The 15,253-nt window shown below is 40.4% G+C and overlaps 2 protein-coding genes across 3 annotated transcripts in view; one reads left to right on the top strand and one right to left on the bottom strand.

Annotated features, from left to right (window-relative positions):
- The window catches only part of pibf1 (progesterone immunomodulatory binding factor 1), a 37,396-nt gene extending 29,293 nt beyond the window's left edge, over positions 1-8,103 (bottom strand). Inside the window, exons 1-10 of one of the 2 annotated variants that reach the window (XM_046837825.1) lie at positions 8,044-8,103; positions 7,567-7,693; positions 6,132-6,390; positions 5,954-6,054; positions 5,266-5,464; positions 5,019-5,138; positions 4,606-4,739; positions 3,270-3,378; positions 3,000-3,181; positions 1,845-1,970 (exon numbers count right to left, since the gene is read on the bottom strand). In XM_046837825.1, the coding sequence (XP_046693781.1) occupies positions 1,845-1,970; positions 3,000-3,181; positions 3,270-3,378; positions 4,606-4,739; positions 5,019-5,138; positions 5,266-5,464; positions 5,954-6,054; positions 6,132-6,383 (1,223 nt within the window). In that variant the 5' untranslated portion in view covers positions 6,384-6,390; positions 7,567-7,693; positions 8,044-8,103. The remainder of the gene's footprint in view (positions 1-1,844; positions 1,971-2,999; positions 3,182-3,269; positions 3,379-4,605; positions 4,740-5,018; positions 5,139-5,265; positions 5,465-5,953; positions 6,055-6,131; positions 6,391-7,566; positions 7,694-8,043) is intronic. The other variant, XM_046837826.1, reaches the window with a different exon arrangement.
- Positions 8,104-8,687: 584 nt separating this feature from the next.
- Positions 8,688-13,604, top strand: gpalpp1 (GPALPP motifs containing 1). The gene is made up of 7 exons (XM_046837081.1): positions 8,688-8,864; positions 9,027-9,147; positions 9,231-9,353; positions 10,556-10,817; positions 10,907-11,071; positions 12,503-12,604; positions 12,939-13,604. The coding sequence occupies exons 1-7, from the start codon at positions 8,780-8,782 to the stop codon at positions 13,155-13,157; spliced, it is 1,077 nt and encodes a 358-aa protein (XP_046693037.1). The 5' UTR covers positions 8,688-8,779; the 3' UTR covers positions 13,158-13,604.
- The last annotated feature ends 1,649 nt before the right edge of the window (positions 13,605-15,253 follow it).

Below are 15,253 nucleotides of genomic sequence, written 5' to 3'. Positions count from 1 at the left end.
GCTCCCTCCAAAGATTCTCTATTGGGTTTAGGTCTGGAGACTGGCTAGGCCACGCCAGAACCTTGATATGCTTCTTACAGAGCCACTCCTTGGTTATCCTGGCTGTGTGCTTCAGGTCATTGTCATGTTGGAAGACCCAGCCTCGACCCATCTTCAATGCTCTAACTGAGGGAAGGAGGTTGTTCCCCAAAATCTCGCAATACATGGCACCGGTCATCCTCTCCTAAATACAGTGCAGTCGCCCTGTCCCATGTGCAGAAAAACACCCCCAAAAGCATGATGCTACCACCCCCATGCTTCACAGTAGGGATGGTGTTCTTGGGATGGTACTCATCATTCTTCTTCCTCCAAACACGTTTAGTGGAATTATGACCCAAAAGTTCTATTTTGGTCTCATCTGACCACATGACTTTCTCCCATGACTCCTCTGGATCATCCAAATGGTCATTGGCAAACTTAAGACATGCCTGGACATGTGCTGGTTTAAGCAGGGGAACCTTCCGTGCCACGCATGATTTCAAACCATGACGTGTTAATGTATTACCAACAGTAACCTTGGAAACGGCGGTCCCAGCTCTTTTCAGGTCATTGACCAGCTCCTCCCGTGTAGTTCTGGGCTGATTTCTCACCTTCCTTAGGATCATTGAGACCCCACGAGGTGAGATCTTGCATGGAGCCCCAGTCCGAGGGAGATTGACAGTCATGTTTAGCTTCTTCCATTTTCTAATGATTGCTCCAACAGTGGACCTTGTTTCACCAAGCTGCTTGGCAATTTCCCCGTAGCCCTTTCCAGCCTTGTGGAGGTGTACAATTTTGTCTCTAGTGTCTTTGGACAGCTCTTTGGTCTTGGCCATGTTAGTAGTTGGATTCTTACTGATTGTATGGGGTGGACAGGTGTCTTTATGCAGCTAACGACCTCAAACAGGTGCATCTAATTTAGGATAGTAAATGTAGTGGAGGTGGACATTTTAAAGGCAGACTAACAGGTCTTTGAGGGTCAGAATTCTAGCTGATAGACAGGTGTTCAAATACTTATTTGCAGCTGTATCATACAAATAAATAGTTTAAAATTCATATATTGTGATTTCTGGATTTTTTTTTTTTTAGATTATGTCTCTCACAGTGGACATGCACCTACGATGACAATTTCAGACCCCTACATGATTTCTAAGTGGGAAAACTTGCAAAATAGCAGGGTGTTCAAATACTTATTTTCCTCACTGTATGTATACATGTATATACACACATATACATACATACACACACACACATTACTACAAGTCTGTTAATAAAGTCAGGTACTGATGTAGGTGAGGAGGCCTGAGATGCAGTCAGTCTTCTAATTCGTCCCAAAGGTGCTTAGTAAAGTTGAGATCAGAGCTCTTTAGTCGTTCACTCAAGATCTTCCTCTCCAAACAATATCTTCATAGAGTTTGGGTTTTCGAAGTTTAAAAGAATGCTACATTTTATTATACCACATCCAAAGACATACTATACAACTGTGTGCCTCCATATCTTATGAAAGAACAGAGAATGTGCACACACACACACACACACACACACACACAGAAGCTTTAAACACCTGATATAACAAATTCTATTTATGAAGACCTGAGTTAAGGTGTGTGTGTGTGTGAGCACAGTAAGAACAAAAGTGTGCACTCGGGGCAGAAAATAAACAAGACATACGGATTTGGAGTCAAAGGTCATGAGTCAAAGGGAGGGATGGAAAAAAAACAACAACAGAACGCACGTCACGTGATATGGAGTGTAAGAAAGATCGCAGCGAAGCGGTGCTCCTGGGAGTCTGAACACCAGGCCGTTGTGTTTGGACAGAAGCTCACCTGTTCTCTCTCTCGTACAGCTCTTTAGACGTGCGCTGCAGGCTCTCGATCTCCTGGCTGGTCTTCAGTCGGATGTGCTCCAGCTCGTCCCTCAGCTTGTTCTCGTACTCGGTCTTATAGTGATCCCTGGTGGAGAGGCAGGTTCATGTTTTTTTTTTTTTACTACAGTATAATGGGTTTAATCTAAAACTGTATGAATTGGATACAAAATGTACATTTATATTTGTATATTTGGAATTTGGTAGACAGCCTTATCCAGAGTGTCTCGGTCCTTAAATTACACTTTGATACTGGATCATTAGAACATTAACTTAAAACTGCGTTGGAGAACATCGACGCCGTTTAAAGGCTCAGCTGTTCGGATATCATATAGAAGTTCATTCCACCACCTCAGTGTCAGAGGAGAGAACAATCTGAAAGCGTGTCCTTCTTGAACCCTGAGAGATCGTGGGACGTGAAGTAGAGGCAGATTGGTGGTCTGTTTTTGGCTTTTTAGGTGAGCATCAGTGTTTTAAATCTGATGCTGGCAGCTACTGAAAGCCATTTGAGAGCACGTAGAGGTGGGAACTTAGAAAGTTTGAAGACAAGTTGTACGGGTGCATTCTGGATAATGTACAAATGTAAAATAAAGGTGTCAATCAAAACAGGTATTTACAAAGGAATTTCCTGGTTCGAATAATGAAAGGATATGTAGCTGCACTGTTTGCTTTATTTATTTATTTATTTATTTATTTATTTATTTATTTATTTATTTATTTGCGAGGTTGCCATTACAGAAGAAAATCAGGGATATTTGCTTGGGACAAATGCTTGGTATATTTTTTCCCAAAGGGAAAAAACAAAGTTGAAATCTTCCAGTGGTGTTTTATAAGTTACATAAGTAACATTGATGGCTTCATTGGAAATTAGTAACCTTGGGAATTTCCCTATTTATGCAAAAGGAAAGTGAGGACGCTGTTCAAAATTGAGATATGGAAAAAAAACTCCTGAAAGTTGCAGAATATACGAGGGTGAGGCTTTCGTTTCATAATATTTGTCAGTTTGTACACTGTCAATATTTTGAACATCATTTATGATTCAGCTGAACTACTACTTTTAATTAAAAGTGTGGGGGGGGGATTTTTAAACATTCTTGATAATACAGTAGGGACAGACCTGGAGGACACGTATTTGTCGTAGACCTCCTCCCTGGCCTTTTTGCAGTCCTCCAGCTGCACCTGCAGCCTCTCCAGACGATCCTCCTCGTGGGCACAGCGTACACTCAGCTCCATATTCTGTTTGTTCAGATAGTCCTTATCCTTCTGAAGCAGTGTCACTGACTGCTGCAGTGTGGCCACCTGGAAAATACAGATAAAAAGCACAGGATATGATGAGAGAAAAAGAAAGGCTGTTCCTAGGACCTGGTGTGTATGGTCTGTTTATTACCTCTTTGCTGAGATCGTTCCTCTCTTTGGTCATCGCGGTTTGCGTCAGGTCCATCACCTCCTGCTTCTTCCTCAGCTCTCGGACCTCTATCTCGTAGTCGTCCCTCTCTCTGAAACAATCAGATTATTCGTTATTGCTGTATTTGGTTTACATAAACACAGATCTTCTTTTCCAGTTTAAAGAATTAGAAAAACATTTGAAAACATAAAACTGTGCAAGCTTTTACCAGCTTCACAATTCCGTTTGAAGGGATGAGAGCTTCTGGTTTAACAACACACTGAAGCTACTGCGTCGTGCTTTTCCCAATTATCACCAACTCTTTGTTTTTTATTCTTTGCAGCCATCGAAAGATGTTCTTGTTGAACATCCCGTTCATTTATTCCCCCTTTGCTGTTATGATTAGCCTCTGGAAAGGCTAGATGTTGTTGCATGGTTTTGGGAATTTGAGGATTAGTAAGCTATGGTGAGTAGAGCTGAGGTTCGATGGGGGTTGAGGTGAAGGGTCAAGTGCAGGAAACTTAAGATCTTGGACTCCAACCTTAGCACACCATGTGTTGCGCTCCCTTGTGCGCTAGAGCACTTTAGGAAAATGCAGGATCCATAAAGGCCATGAAGCGTAGATAAGTCTTATGGATGAAACGTACAAAGTGAATAATAATAATAATAATAAAAATAATAATTTATTTTATTTAGCGCCTTTAAAAGTTACATAAAAAGCGCTTTCCAAGCATCACATTTTGGTACACAGGAAGAAAAAGCCCCATTACTAATAGAATGTAAATGATGACGGAGGAACAACTAAAAGACTGGAATCGCAGCAGCAGAAATCTCACCATTACCATGTAGCACCTTGTAGGTCCCCATAAGTATTTTGAAATCAATGCGAAATCTGACAGGGAGCTACTCCAAAACCGGAGACGTACGCTCACCAGACCTGGTCTTTACTGTACTGCAGTAGCAGCTGAATTTTGAAAAACCTGCAAATTTGTTGAAAGTAGATTTTGAAACCCCTAAAAGCGAAGCATTACAGCAATCGATACGTGAAGAAAAAAAAGTATTGATCGATTTTTCTGTAACCGAAAAAGAGTACATGAGGCAGGATTTGGCAACGTGTCTGAGATGAAAAAAATCCGTTTTCCGTGTTCTGAACGAGAGCCGAAGGTTTGTGTCAAAAATAAATAAATTTAAAAATTAAAAAAAAATCACCCTCCACTTAAAAAACGGCTTCATCAGTAGGATGATGCGAACTGATTCTGATGAATGCATGAATGTGAATCAGGATTCGATCTGGAACAGATGTGTATAATCAGTGGAGGGTGATGCGCACTGTCCTTACCGCTTGACTTTGTCATAGTTCTGACGTTTGTAGTCTCCCTCCTGGATGAGCTGCTTGGTGTCGGCCAGTTCCAGAGCGAGTCTTTGGCAGCGGATCTCCAGCTCTGAGCGCGCTCTTCTCTCGTCTTCGTAGCTCTAGATTGACACAAAGTAAGAATCGAACATCAGGTTTACATTCATGGCGTTAAGACATTTTCTTTTTTTAAGCTTTCATTTTAAAACTGTACTATTTGTGGATCTCTTTCAGTAGCAATTGCAATTCAGTAGTGCATCCTAATGTGCCCTTCTGCTTCACCTTCATGATATGAAGTAAAAAAAAATGACTTTCACACCCGAAACCGGTTCTAACTAGTACCAGCGGACTAACCAGCTCCAGATTTTAAAAGTGGAAAAGGGGGTGAATGTCTTCCGTACCTCCATGAGGGATTTGATTTGCTTGCGATGGCTGTCCAGGTCGTCCATCACGTTGTTCTTCTTCGCCTGTAGCTCGGTCACCTGAGCTCTCAATGGCGTAACCACCTCGTAGAAGCGCACCTGACACCAGTGGAAGTGAGGAAAAAGCTGTGAGCATTCACACACACACACACACACACACACACACACACACACACACACACACACACACACACTTAGATATCTACGGATGGCCCGGAGTGCTCACCGATACATATTCGGGGATGGAGAGCTTGTCTTCAGGAAGATCTCTCAGTTCCAGATATTTCTCCTCGCTCAATTCGATGTCTCTCAGGCTACGCCGGACGTCTCCGGCCCTCTCGCACAGCTGTCTGTTGGTGTCCTCTAATTGCTTTTGCCGCAATAAAATGGCATCCATGTCCTGTTTCATCAGAGCCTGCTGCTTCCTGTGACCAACACGGGAGACTCCATTAAATTATCAGTGTCAGTGCTGCAGGTATCTGCCCATAGATACGAACAAATCTATAAACAGATGTGTTCATCATGTAGTCTGTCTATCTGTGTCCCTCTGTCTCTTTGTTACCGTCTCTTAATATAACTGTGTGTCCCTCGATATGTCTACCTGTGCCTGTCTGTCTATCTGTGTTCCTCTGTCTATCGCTGTCCATCCTCCTGTCTGTCCATCTGTGTCTCTCTGTCTGTCTATCTGCATCCCTCTATCTATCTACTGGTGTCTTCAGTCTTCCTGTCTGTCTCTTTGTATTTATAATTGAATATTTGCCCATCTGTCTGTCTGTGTTTATTTGTCTACATGTCTGTCCTGAGTCCACATGATAATGTGTGCATTGACCACAATACATTCACAGTTTAAAACAAGTATGTGCAAATAAATAAGTGTGTGTGTGTGTGTGTGTGTGTCATAACTGAGCACTAACCTATTCTCATCCTGCTGCACTTTAAGCTGGCTGTCCAAGCGAAGGGCAAAGATCTGCTTCTGATGCAGTGCATCATTCAGCTGTTCCTCCAGCTCCTCCATCTACATCACACACACACACACACACACTACAGTCCAATTCCAGCTAAAGTAAAGTAACATCACATGTGATTTCTCACTTTGGTCAGATGTTCCACTTTGAGGTTGTCAATGATGAGGTTCTTCTGTGACAGCTCGATTTTCAGGAGCTGGATGTTGTGAAGGAGCTCCTTTCTCTCCAGCACCTGCTTAGTGACCTTTTGACTGCTGCTCTTCTCATCTGAGGAAGAAATGTCCTCCGTGGGCACAGTGGTCTCCAGACTGATCTCCTCCGACTCCAACGAGCTGGAAATGTTTACCCGCTGAGTCTCTTTCTGCTTTTTGGGGGCCATGTTTCAGCTTAACACAGAGGAGAAAGAGCAGCGATAAACAAAGGGGATTCATACAAAAGAAACAGAGTGAAGAAGAAACGTGAGAGAGAGAGAGAGAGAGAGAGAGAGAGAGAGAGAGAGAGAGAGAGAGAGACAGACAAAGTGGCAGTGATGAATAAAAAGATGGAGGAAAAACAGACAGAGGCAGGCAAATGTAGAAAAAGACACAGACAGACTTTAGAAAGAGACAGGTATGTAAAGGTGTGTGTGTGTGTGAGAGAGAGAGAGAGAGAGAGAGAGAGAGAGAGAGAGAGAGAGAGAGAGAGAGAGAAACAAACCGAGAGCAAAAACCATCAGACAGAGTTGACAAGACAACCAAGACAGACAAGTTGACAGAGTACAAAAACAGAAAAACGACAAGATGCTTAAATAAAGGAGAGACATGTAGAGAAAAGAGAGACAGACTGAGAGAGACAGTGATAGAAAAAGAAAGAAGCAACTGTAAGAGAGAAAGACAAGTAGACAAGTAGAGTTGTGGGTAAATAGTAAGGTAGACAGACAGACAGACAGACAGGTAGACAGACAGACAGACAGACAAACAAGTAGACAGACAGGTAGACAGACATACAGACACACAGACACACAGACACACAGACAAACAAGTAGACAGACAGGTAGACAGACAAACAAGTTAAGAGACAGGTAGACAGACAATAGACAGACAGACAGTCATACAAGTAGACAGACAAGTAGACAGGTAGACAGGTAGACAGACAGACAGACAGACAGACAGACAGACAGACAGACAACCAGTCATACAAGCAGACAAGTATACAGACAGACAGACAAGTAGAGAGACAGACAAGTAGACAGACAGATAGGTAGACAGACAAGTAGACAGACAGACGAAAAGGTGAAGAGACACTGAGGGAGACAGACAGAGAGGTGATATTAATTATAGACATTTTACTGTATAATTTGCATATTTGCTGTATTTCTCACAACACTGACACTGTTCTCTTCGGTCACTTTTAATGTCACTTCCAGTCAGAACTGTCACTAATAAACTCTATAAGCTACAGAAATGCTGACACTCATTACTGCATCAGACAGACAGATGTATATGTAACTTTTCTGACCCGCCGTCTGTCATATACTGAGGAAATCACAGTCATATATTTCAAATGAAATAAAAGCCGCATACCGACTGTTCAAACGTCCCGCCGCTTAGAGACAACAGCAACAAAACAAACCGGAAAATCAGCTCCCTCACTGCCTACTTCTTCTTCGGTTTTATTATTGTGCTCAAACGGGTACCGCCACCTACTGGACTGGAGCACAAATTCGCAATTAAATATATTATATTTATAATATATTAAAATGTGCATAAATGTAGTATGTTAGACAAATATTAATTTATTATTCCTTCCACGAAGTCTTTTACAATAATATAACCCATACACGTTTATTTATATTTATGTAAACGTATGTAAAAATGCCTTTATTGTAATGTTTGAGCGTCCTCTTCCGTTTAGCGATGGAAGTAAATGCAATTATTCTTACAGACTTTTATTGTAAAACTGAAAGATTTTAGGAATAAGTGGTCAATTTATAGATAAATCAAATTATAATATAATCGGACCGACGGGGATTTAATGTCGAAACTGAAAACTAAACTAACCGAAAATTAACCTCGCGTTACGTCACTGCCTGCTTCTTCTTCGGCGTCTTATTTTTTTACTCAAACGGATATCGCCACCTACAGGACTGGAGTGTAAACAAGTCATACAATTTAATATACTTTATTTATAATTTGCGTTTGAATATAGTATATTAAATAAATATTGGATTATATGCCCAAACACATTTACATTTACGTTATATTTTGTATTCATTCTCTATGTTGAGTTTGGTTTCACTAATAATAAGCATACATTTGCACAAACCATCTTTATTTGTCCCATGTTGATAAGAGTATTAAAAACGTGAAAAGTATTAATTTAAGGTACATTTAAACAGATAAAGAAGTGAGCTTAAGTTGCGAGTAATCGTGAGTTAACTAATAACAATCATGCAATTAGTCGCGATTAAATATTTTAATTGGTTGACAGCCCTAGTTTAAATATAATATTTAACAAATATACATTTTCAAATATTTATATTAATAATTATTTAACGCAAAATATATCAAAACAAATTTATTTATATTTATTACGAAAATATGCACGAGGGAAAATGTGACTTTATTGTAACGGTTTGAGCGCCCTCTGCCGTTCAGTGACGGAAGTGACTGTGAGTTTACTTCCGGACTTTTATTGTAAAACCGGAAGTTTTCGGATAAAGCATTTGTACTCTATGACGTTGTTAGTAATAAACACCTGGGTTTGTTCTGATGATATTTGAGTACGTTTACAGTGATGTCGAATGATAATATAATCGGTCCCGCTTTACCACCGGGGTTACTGTCGAACAGAAGTGAGGAATCAGATGAAGACGAAACGAGTAGGTTCAAAACAATGAGAAATGATGTATTCAATCTGCTTCCTGTATGTGCAAATGTGCAGCTCAGATCATGAACCTTCTCTGCATGATGTGATGTGATGCGTCTAATGCAGTGTTTTTCACTCTGTATAAATCTAATATTCTCATTATGTTAATTTGCAGTCATAGGTCCAGCTCTTCCCCCGCTCTATAAACGAGAGTCCTCAAGTTCCTCCAGTGATCAGGAGCAGGTGGTGTTCAAGAGAGCCAGATACTCAGGATCAGGGGACAGTCTGCCTTACAAGTATCCAGAACTCACTCTATTTATTATATTCATCTCATGTTCTGTCCTGATTGACTAATAAACCAGTCATGCCTGAAATGCAGGAAAGGAGAAGCAAGGAGGAGATGTGATGATGATGATCAGGATGGTGATGAAGATGTAGATGATTGCTTCTTTGGTCCAGCTCTGCCTCCAGGATACCAGAAGCAAGACAGTTCACCTGACAGGTGAGCCAGAATAACAGAAAAACATCAGTAGTCTGTTGCACATCCTGATTTGGAGGAGCTCGATTCAGGGCTGAGAATCAGTTTCGGATTTTGATGCGAAAACAATATTGTGTAGGACTGGGAAATGCCCCGGATGTTCAGGTTTCTCTGTTAATCCAATTTAGAGAGTTTTTTTAAGACGCAAAGGTGATATCAGCCTAAAACTCTAGATATCAATAACAAAATGTGATGCTATGCAATTCAATATGTTACACATGGTTCAGTTTAATTTCTGCGGTTCAGACCGACAGCAAATCATCAATTTACTTAAGTGCCTTCAGACCTCTTACGCATGGCCCTTTCACAAACAGGCCTTTTGTAGTATAAAGAAAAGATGAAATAAAACCAGTCGTACTATTCTGTCTCCAGGAAGTTACAGCTCTACCTCTGCCATGTTAATCTGTTTTCTGTGTGACTCTCAGGACACGACTCGGTCTCCTTAGTGCTGTGATACGTCATATTCACGTAAAAACAGCGGTGCTGAGAGAATGCGCTCGAGAAACAGTTTAGCGAAGAGAAATCAATCTACATGTCGAATATTGGTCACAAATTATTGGTCACTTTCTAAATAATAAGCAAATCTACTAATAATTATATAGAAATAAGTTGGTGTTTACAGATGCAAATATGTTAAAAATGATGCGTTGCGATATGAATGGCAACTCAAATCCATTGCACACTTTTTTTAATCGATGCATCACATTTTTTTACTTTTATGCCGATGCGATTCTGTGAATCTTTCCATCCCTACTAGATGTGGTCAGGGTTTATAAATAAATACATTTGTTGAAGGCCGTATCTGTTTGGTATGCATCTATTATAAAGACATGACAGTCACAGAATGACAATATGCAAGGAAAGATAATAAGAAGTAATCACATAAACCCGGGTAATTGCTTCTGGTTGAATAACTGATTGCAGATTCAATTCAATTTCTTTTTGAGATATTTCTCCCTTCAGTGTAATAATCAGTACATGTCAGATCCTGGTAACGTCTTGTGAATCGTAGACTCTCCAAAGGGCATTTTTTATAAAATTTTTCTTAAAATCACATTAAGAGAAACTAGAACGCATATACATTCAGGACACTACTATAGCGGTGTCCCTCAGGGGTAACTACTGCTCTCCTTTAACTTTCTGATTTTGTTTCTTGTCATGCGTAGGCCCCCCGTGCTTGGACCCGCACTGCCTCCGGGCTTTAAAAAGCAGCAACATGATGATGATGATGATGCGGAAGAGGATGAAGAACGAAGCGTTTTAGGACCAGCACTTCCTCCCGGATACAAACCGGAGCCTTCCAGCAGCGAGGCAGAGGACGAGGAGGTTTTTGGGCCGATGCCGTCCAGAGGGGAAGTTCAGAGCTCCGTGGCACTGGATATTGAAAGAAGAGCGAAAAAGATGAAGGACAGATTACTTGGGCAGAATGTGAGTGTTCTGCGTTCTGTACTATTTCATTACGAGCTGAAAATTTGACTCGGTCTGATCCACCCGGTTCCTTCACGCGTGTGTTTCAGGACGAACCCGAGAAGCCTGAGAGAGAGAGCTGGATGATGGAGCTGCCGCCTGAGATGCAACACGTCGGACTGGAAGCACGAAGTTTTAAAAAGAAATCAGGACCTGAGAACAAAGACCGCTCCATCTGGACCGACACGCCGGCCGACCGAGATCGCAAAGCTAGGGTAAGTTTATAACACTACTCATTAAGAGAACAACAGTTCCTTTGCTCTTGCAATATTGAAATATAGATGGAGAGGAGCAGGTAGAAACTTTTGCAAAGACATTCCAGAACAGAGAAAAGCCATGAAATATACTTACCTCTTACCCTGAGAGAAGCTGGTACCAGTCAAGCAGTGCTCGAGGATCTCAGGCAGCGTGGTGCAGTACAAGGAGTGATGAGGACTTTAGAGAGATAAGAAAGTGCTGGTCCATTTTTCTGGCTTTGTAGGCAAGCATCTGTGTTTTGAATCTGATGCATGCAGCTACCACAAGCCAGTGGAGGAAGCAGCAGTGGGGTGGGGTGGGAGAACTTGAGCAGGTTGAACACAAGTTGGACGAATGGCACTTAGAGAGTTGCAGTAGTCCAGTTTCAAAATGACAAGAGACTGAACAAGCACCTGAGCAGCCTGTGTGGACAGAAATGGTCGAATACTTCAGATATTTTAGAGAAGGAACCTACGAGAACGAGTAACAATTAGCAACATTAGGTTAGGAAGGTTACCTTCTTACCTCCTTGGTTACCCCAAGGCTGTGATCAGTGGCTGAAGGGGAAAGCAGAGAATTGTGAGGAGATATTCTGAGATCCTGACCTGGAGACAAATTACCTGGGATGACTAGCAATTCAGTTTTGCTGGGGTTAAGATTTAGTTGATGAGCACTCATCCACGAAAATATGTCCGCCAGGAATGCCGAGATCCGAGCAGTAGCTGTGGTATCTAAGTGCGAGAAAGAGAAGATAAGTTTGAATGTCATCAACATGGCAGTGTTAAAAAAAAAATTCTTGGATATGATTTCACCAAGAGTGTGGGTATAGAGGGAGAAAAGGAGAGGACCAAATACGGAGCCTTGTGAGACACCAGTGGAAAGTCTGCGTTGAGCAGATGTGGACCCCCCTCCATGAAACCTAGTAAGAGCGACCTTCCAGGTATGAATCGAACCAATCCCATGCTCCTCTACAGATATTGAAGCTCCTGAGGGTGGACAAGAGTCAAATGCTGCTGAAAGGTCAAAGAGGATGAGGACAGATAACAGCTTGGCTGATTCAGCAGCATGTAGTTTCTGAGTGAAAGTCAAAAGGGTCGTCTCTGTGGAATGTGCAGCTTTGAAGCCAGACTAGTTGGGGTCTTGGAGGTTGTTTTGTGAGAGATAGACAGACATTTGGTTTAAAAACAGTGCGTTACAGAGTTTTAGAAAGTTATTTCGGGGTGGAAGTGAAGGTCTGGAACATTTCCACAATCTTGGACTCATCTGACTACAGAATTGTCTTCCAGTCATTCACTGTCCGATTCTTATGTCTTTTTTTCTTTTTAACTAGATTGCTGTACCTATATAAATCACTGTAGACCTATATAAACATTTACACTTTTGTAAAAAAAAATCTGTCTGTCTTTAAGGAGCGACAAGAAGCAAAAGAGAAAGGAGAGACAACGAAAGACGATGGTCCTCGTCTCTCCAAAAAAGATCTGGAAATGGCAGATAAAGTGTCCAAGTACAATGTAAGTGCTGTGTTTGTTTGTTTTTTTGTCTGGTTTTTTTTTAAACATTTTTTTTTTAAGGATACATATTGAAATGGTGCCAATAATTCTGCATTTGACTAACACATACACATGCAGTGACCATTAGAGACAGTGCATAGTTTTCTATAATTTTATATATTGTCCAAACACCATGCTTAAAATCATTGGCACCTCCATCAAATGGTTATGTTTTAATTTTAGACCCCTGTTTTGATGTAAAAATGAATCCCAGAGTAGACACTGGTTACACAGTCTCGCCCTTTTGACATTCTTACCATCGTTTATCTTTTTTATCTTCCTTCTCCTTTTTCAGGACTCCAAGCGAGGCGAGTCGCTCCTGAGCATGCACGCTAAGAAAATGAAAAAGAAAGCCGAAGAAGATTCGAATAAGCCGGTGGAGAGGAGGCCCTTTGACCGAGACAACGACCTGCAGGTCAATCGGTTTGACGAGGCGCAGAAAAAAGCCCTGCTGAAAAAGAGTCAAGAGCTCAACACGCGCTTCTCGCACAGCAAGGATCGAATGTTCCTCTGAGGAAATGGTTTACAGACAGAACTATTATCAAAAAAATATCAATCATGCAGCCTGCAAAATACTGAAATCATGGACTTCTTTAAAGCTGCAGTTTGTAATGTCTAAAGGGTTTTTTTTTTTTTCTTCTTACATATAATGTCATTCTAATTCATTATGAAAGAATAATTTAAACAAACAAAAATGACAAATTGTACAATTATTTAAACCTCGTCTTATTTTGTAAACTATAAGACATTAACTGGGTTTAAACACATTATTAAGTAGTCTGGAAACTGCACGGGGGAGGTGAAATACCTACTTCCAGTTATATTAATATGATATTGTACATAAATCTGCTTATTTCTGGTCTGTTTTTTTTATGGTTGTGACATCAGATATTCTGTGCTGTAATTTCAAGCTTTTGTAAAGATGAGATAAAGATTTCAATAATAAAAAAAAAGCAAATGATTTGGATTATTTTGTTCATTTTCTAAAGTGATTTTGTCATTACCATCTGGTGATAATTAAACACGCTCTAGGATAAGGGTCTGTGTGCATTGCGTTCATTTGGGGAATTTTTTTAATATTATTATTAAAACTTTTTTTCTTCTTTCGGCTTCTCGCCACAGTGGATCATCCGTCTCCATACCCCCCCTGTCCTCTACATCTGCCTCTTTCACCCCAACTACCTGCATGTCTTCCTTCACCACATCCATAAACCTCCTCCTTTTTCTTCCTCTTTTCTTCCTTCCTGGTGGCTCCATCCTCAGCATTCTCCTACAGATATACCCCATGTCCCTCCTCTGCACATGTCCAAACCATCTCAAAAAAACAAATTATAAAATTATGATGTTTAAAAACGATGCTCAAAATGTAAAATATTTAAAATTAGCCTTAGTTATAGTTTCTTAGAATCTTGTTGTTTTTGACTTATTTGGGTGTGTAACCCAGATGTAAAATTACTAACCAGTACATAACTCATAGGTGGCTTCATTCTGTAGTTCATATGGATCACTACATTCTTTTCAAAAGCAACAAGAGAGTGACAGAAAATAAGATTTAGACACATGTATTCTTTTTACAATGATATGCCATAAACAAACTTTTCCCACTTCCTGCCCTGCTCTTCCCTGCTTCATCCCACACATCAATGCCCATGCATCATTCTGGATGTTAGATGGTAAATATTGTGCACTTTTTAGAGCATTGATCATATTTGTTATTGTGAGATTTTGAATATTGTTACACTTTGTCTGATTTAGCTTGAGCAGTATATAGAGAAAAAATAGTCTACTTATTTAATATATACCTCAGACAAATGTTTGTAGACACCTGAGTATAAGATTGATGTGTGCTCCTTTTTGAACATCTAATTCCACATTTAGTCCCATTTACTGTTATAATACCCTCCACCCTTCTGGGAAGATGTTCCACTAGAGTTCTTGGAGATTTTTGCTCATTCATCCACAAGCGTGTCAGTAAAGTCAGGTACTGACGTAGGTGAGGTGAGGAGGTTCCTGGGGTGCAGCCAGCATTCACATTCATCCCAAAGATGTTCAATAGGTTTGGAGATCTGTAGCAGGAGATCTTTCACTCCAACCCATGTAAAGCAGAGCTTCATGGAGCTGGCTTTGTGGCATGCTAAAACATTGGCATGTTTGGGTCTCCTAGTTAAAGCGAAGGGAAATTTCCATGCTACAGCATCCAGAGACGTCCTATATAATTGTGTGCTTCCAACTTTGTGCTAAGTGTTTGAGGAGGAACCACATATGGCTGGATAAGTTAGGTGTTCCCAGTACTTTTAGCCACTAGAACTGATCTTGATGAAAAATAAAATTGCTGCTGGTAATCTGTATCTGTCAGGTGTCCCAAAACATTTGTCAATGTCAAGTGTTATTATATATAATAATAGTTTTTATTATTATAATTATTAACCTTCACAGGATTCAATGGAAACATAAGTTTAATATCTTTTGGTTATATATATTGTAAGAAAGGATTCCTATTCAGTTGTATTTCCACGCTTCACCACTAGAGGCAGACATACACTTTACCAAGCAATGATAAGCAATGATATATCACTGATATATATATATATATATATATATATATATATA

Source organism: Silurus meridionalis, chromosome 24 (genome assembly GCF_014805685.1).
Source record: "Silurus meridionalis isolate SWU-2019-XX chromosome 24, ASM1480568v1, whole genome shotgun sequence".
In the NCBI taxonomy this organism is placed as follows: Eukaryota; Metazoa; Chordata; class Actinopteri; order Siluriformes; family Siluridae; genus Silurus; species Silurus meridionalis.
This window is presented reverse-complemented; position numbering and strand designations above follow the sequence as displayed.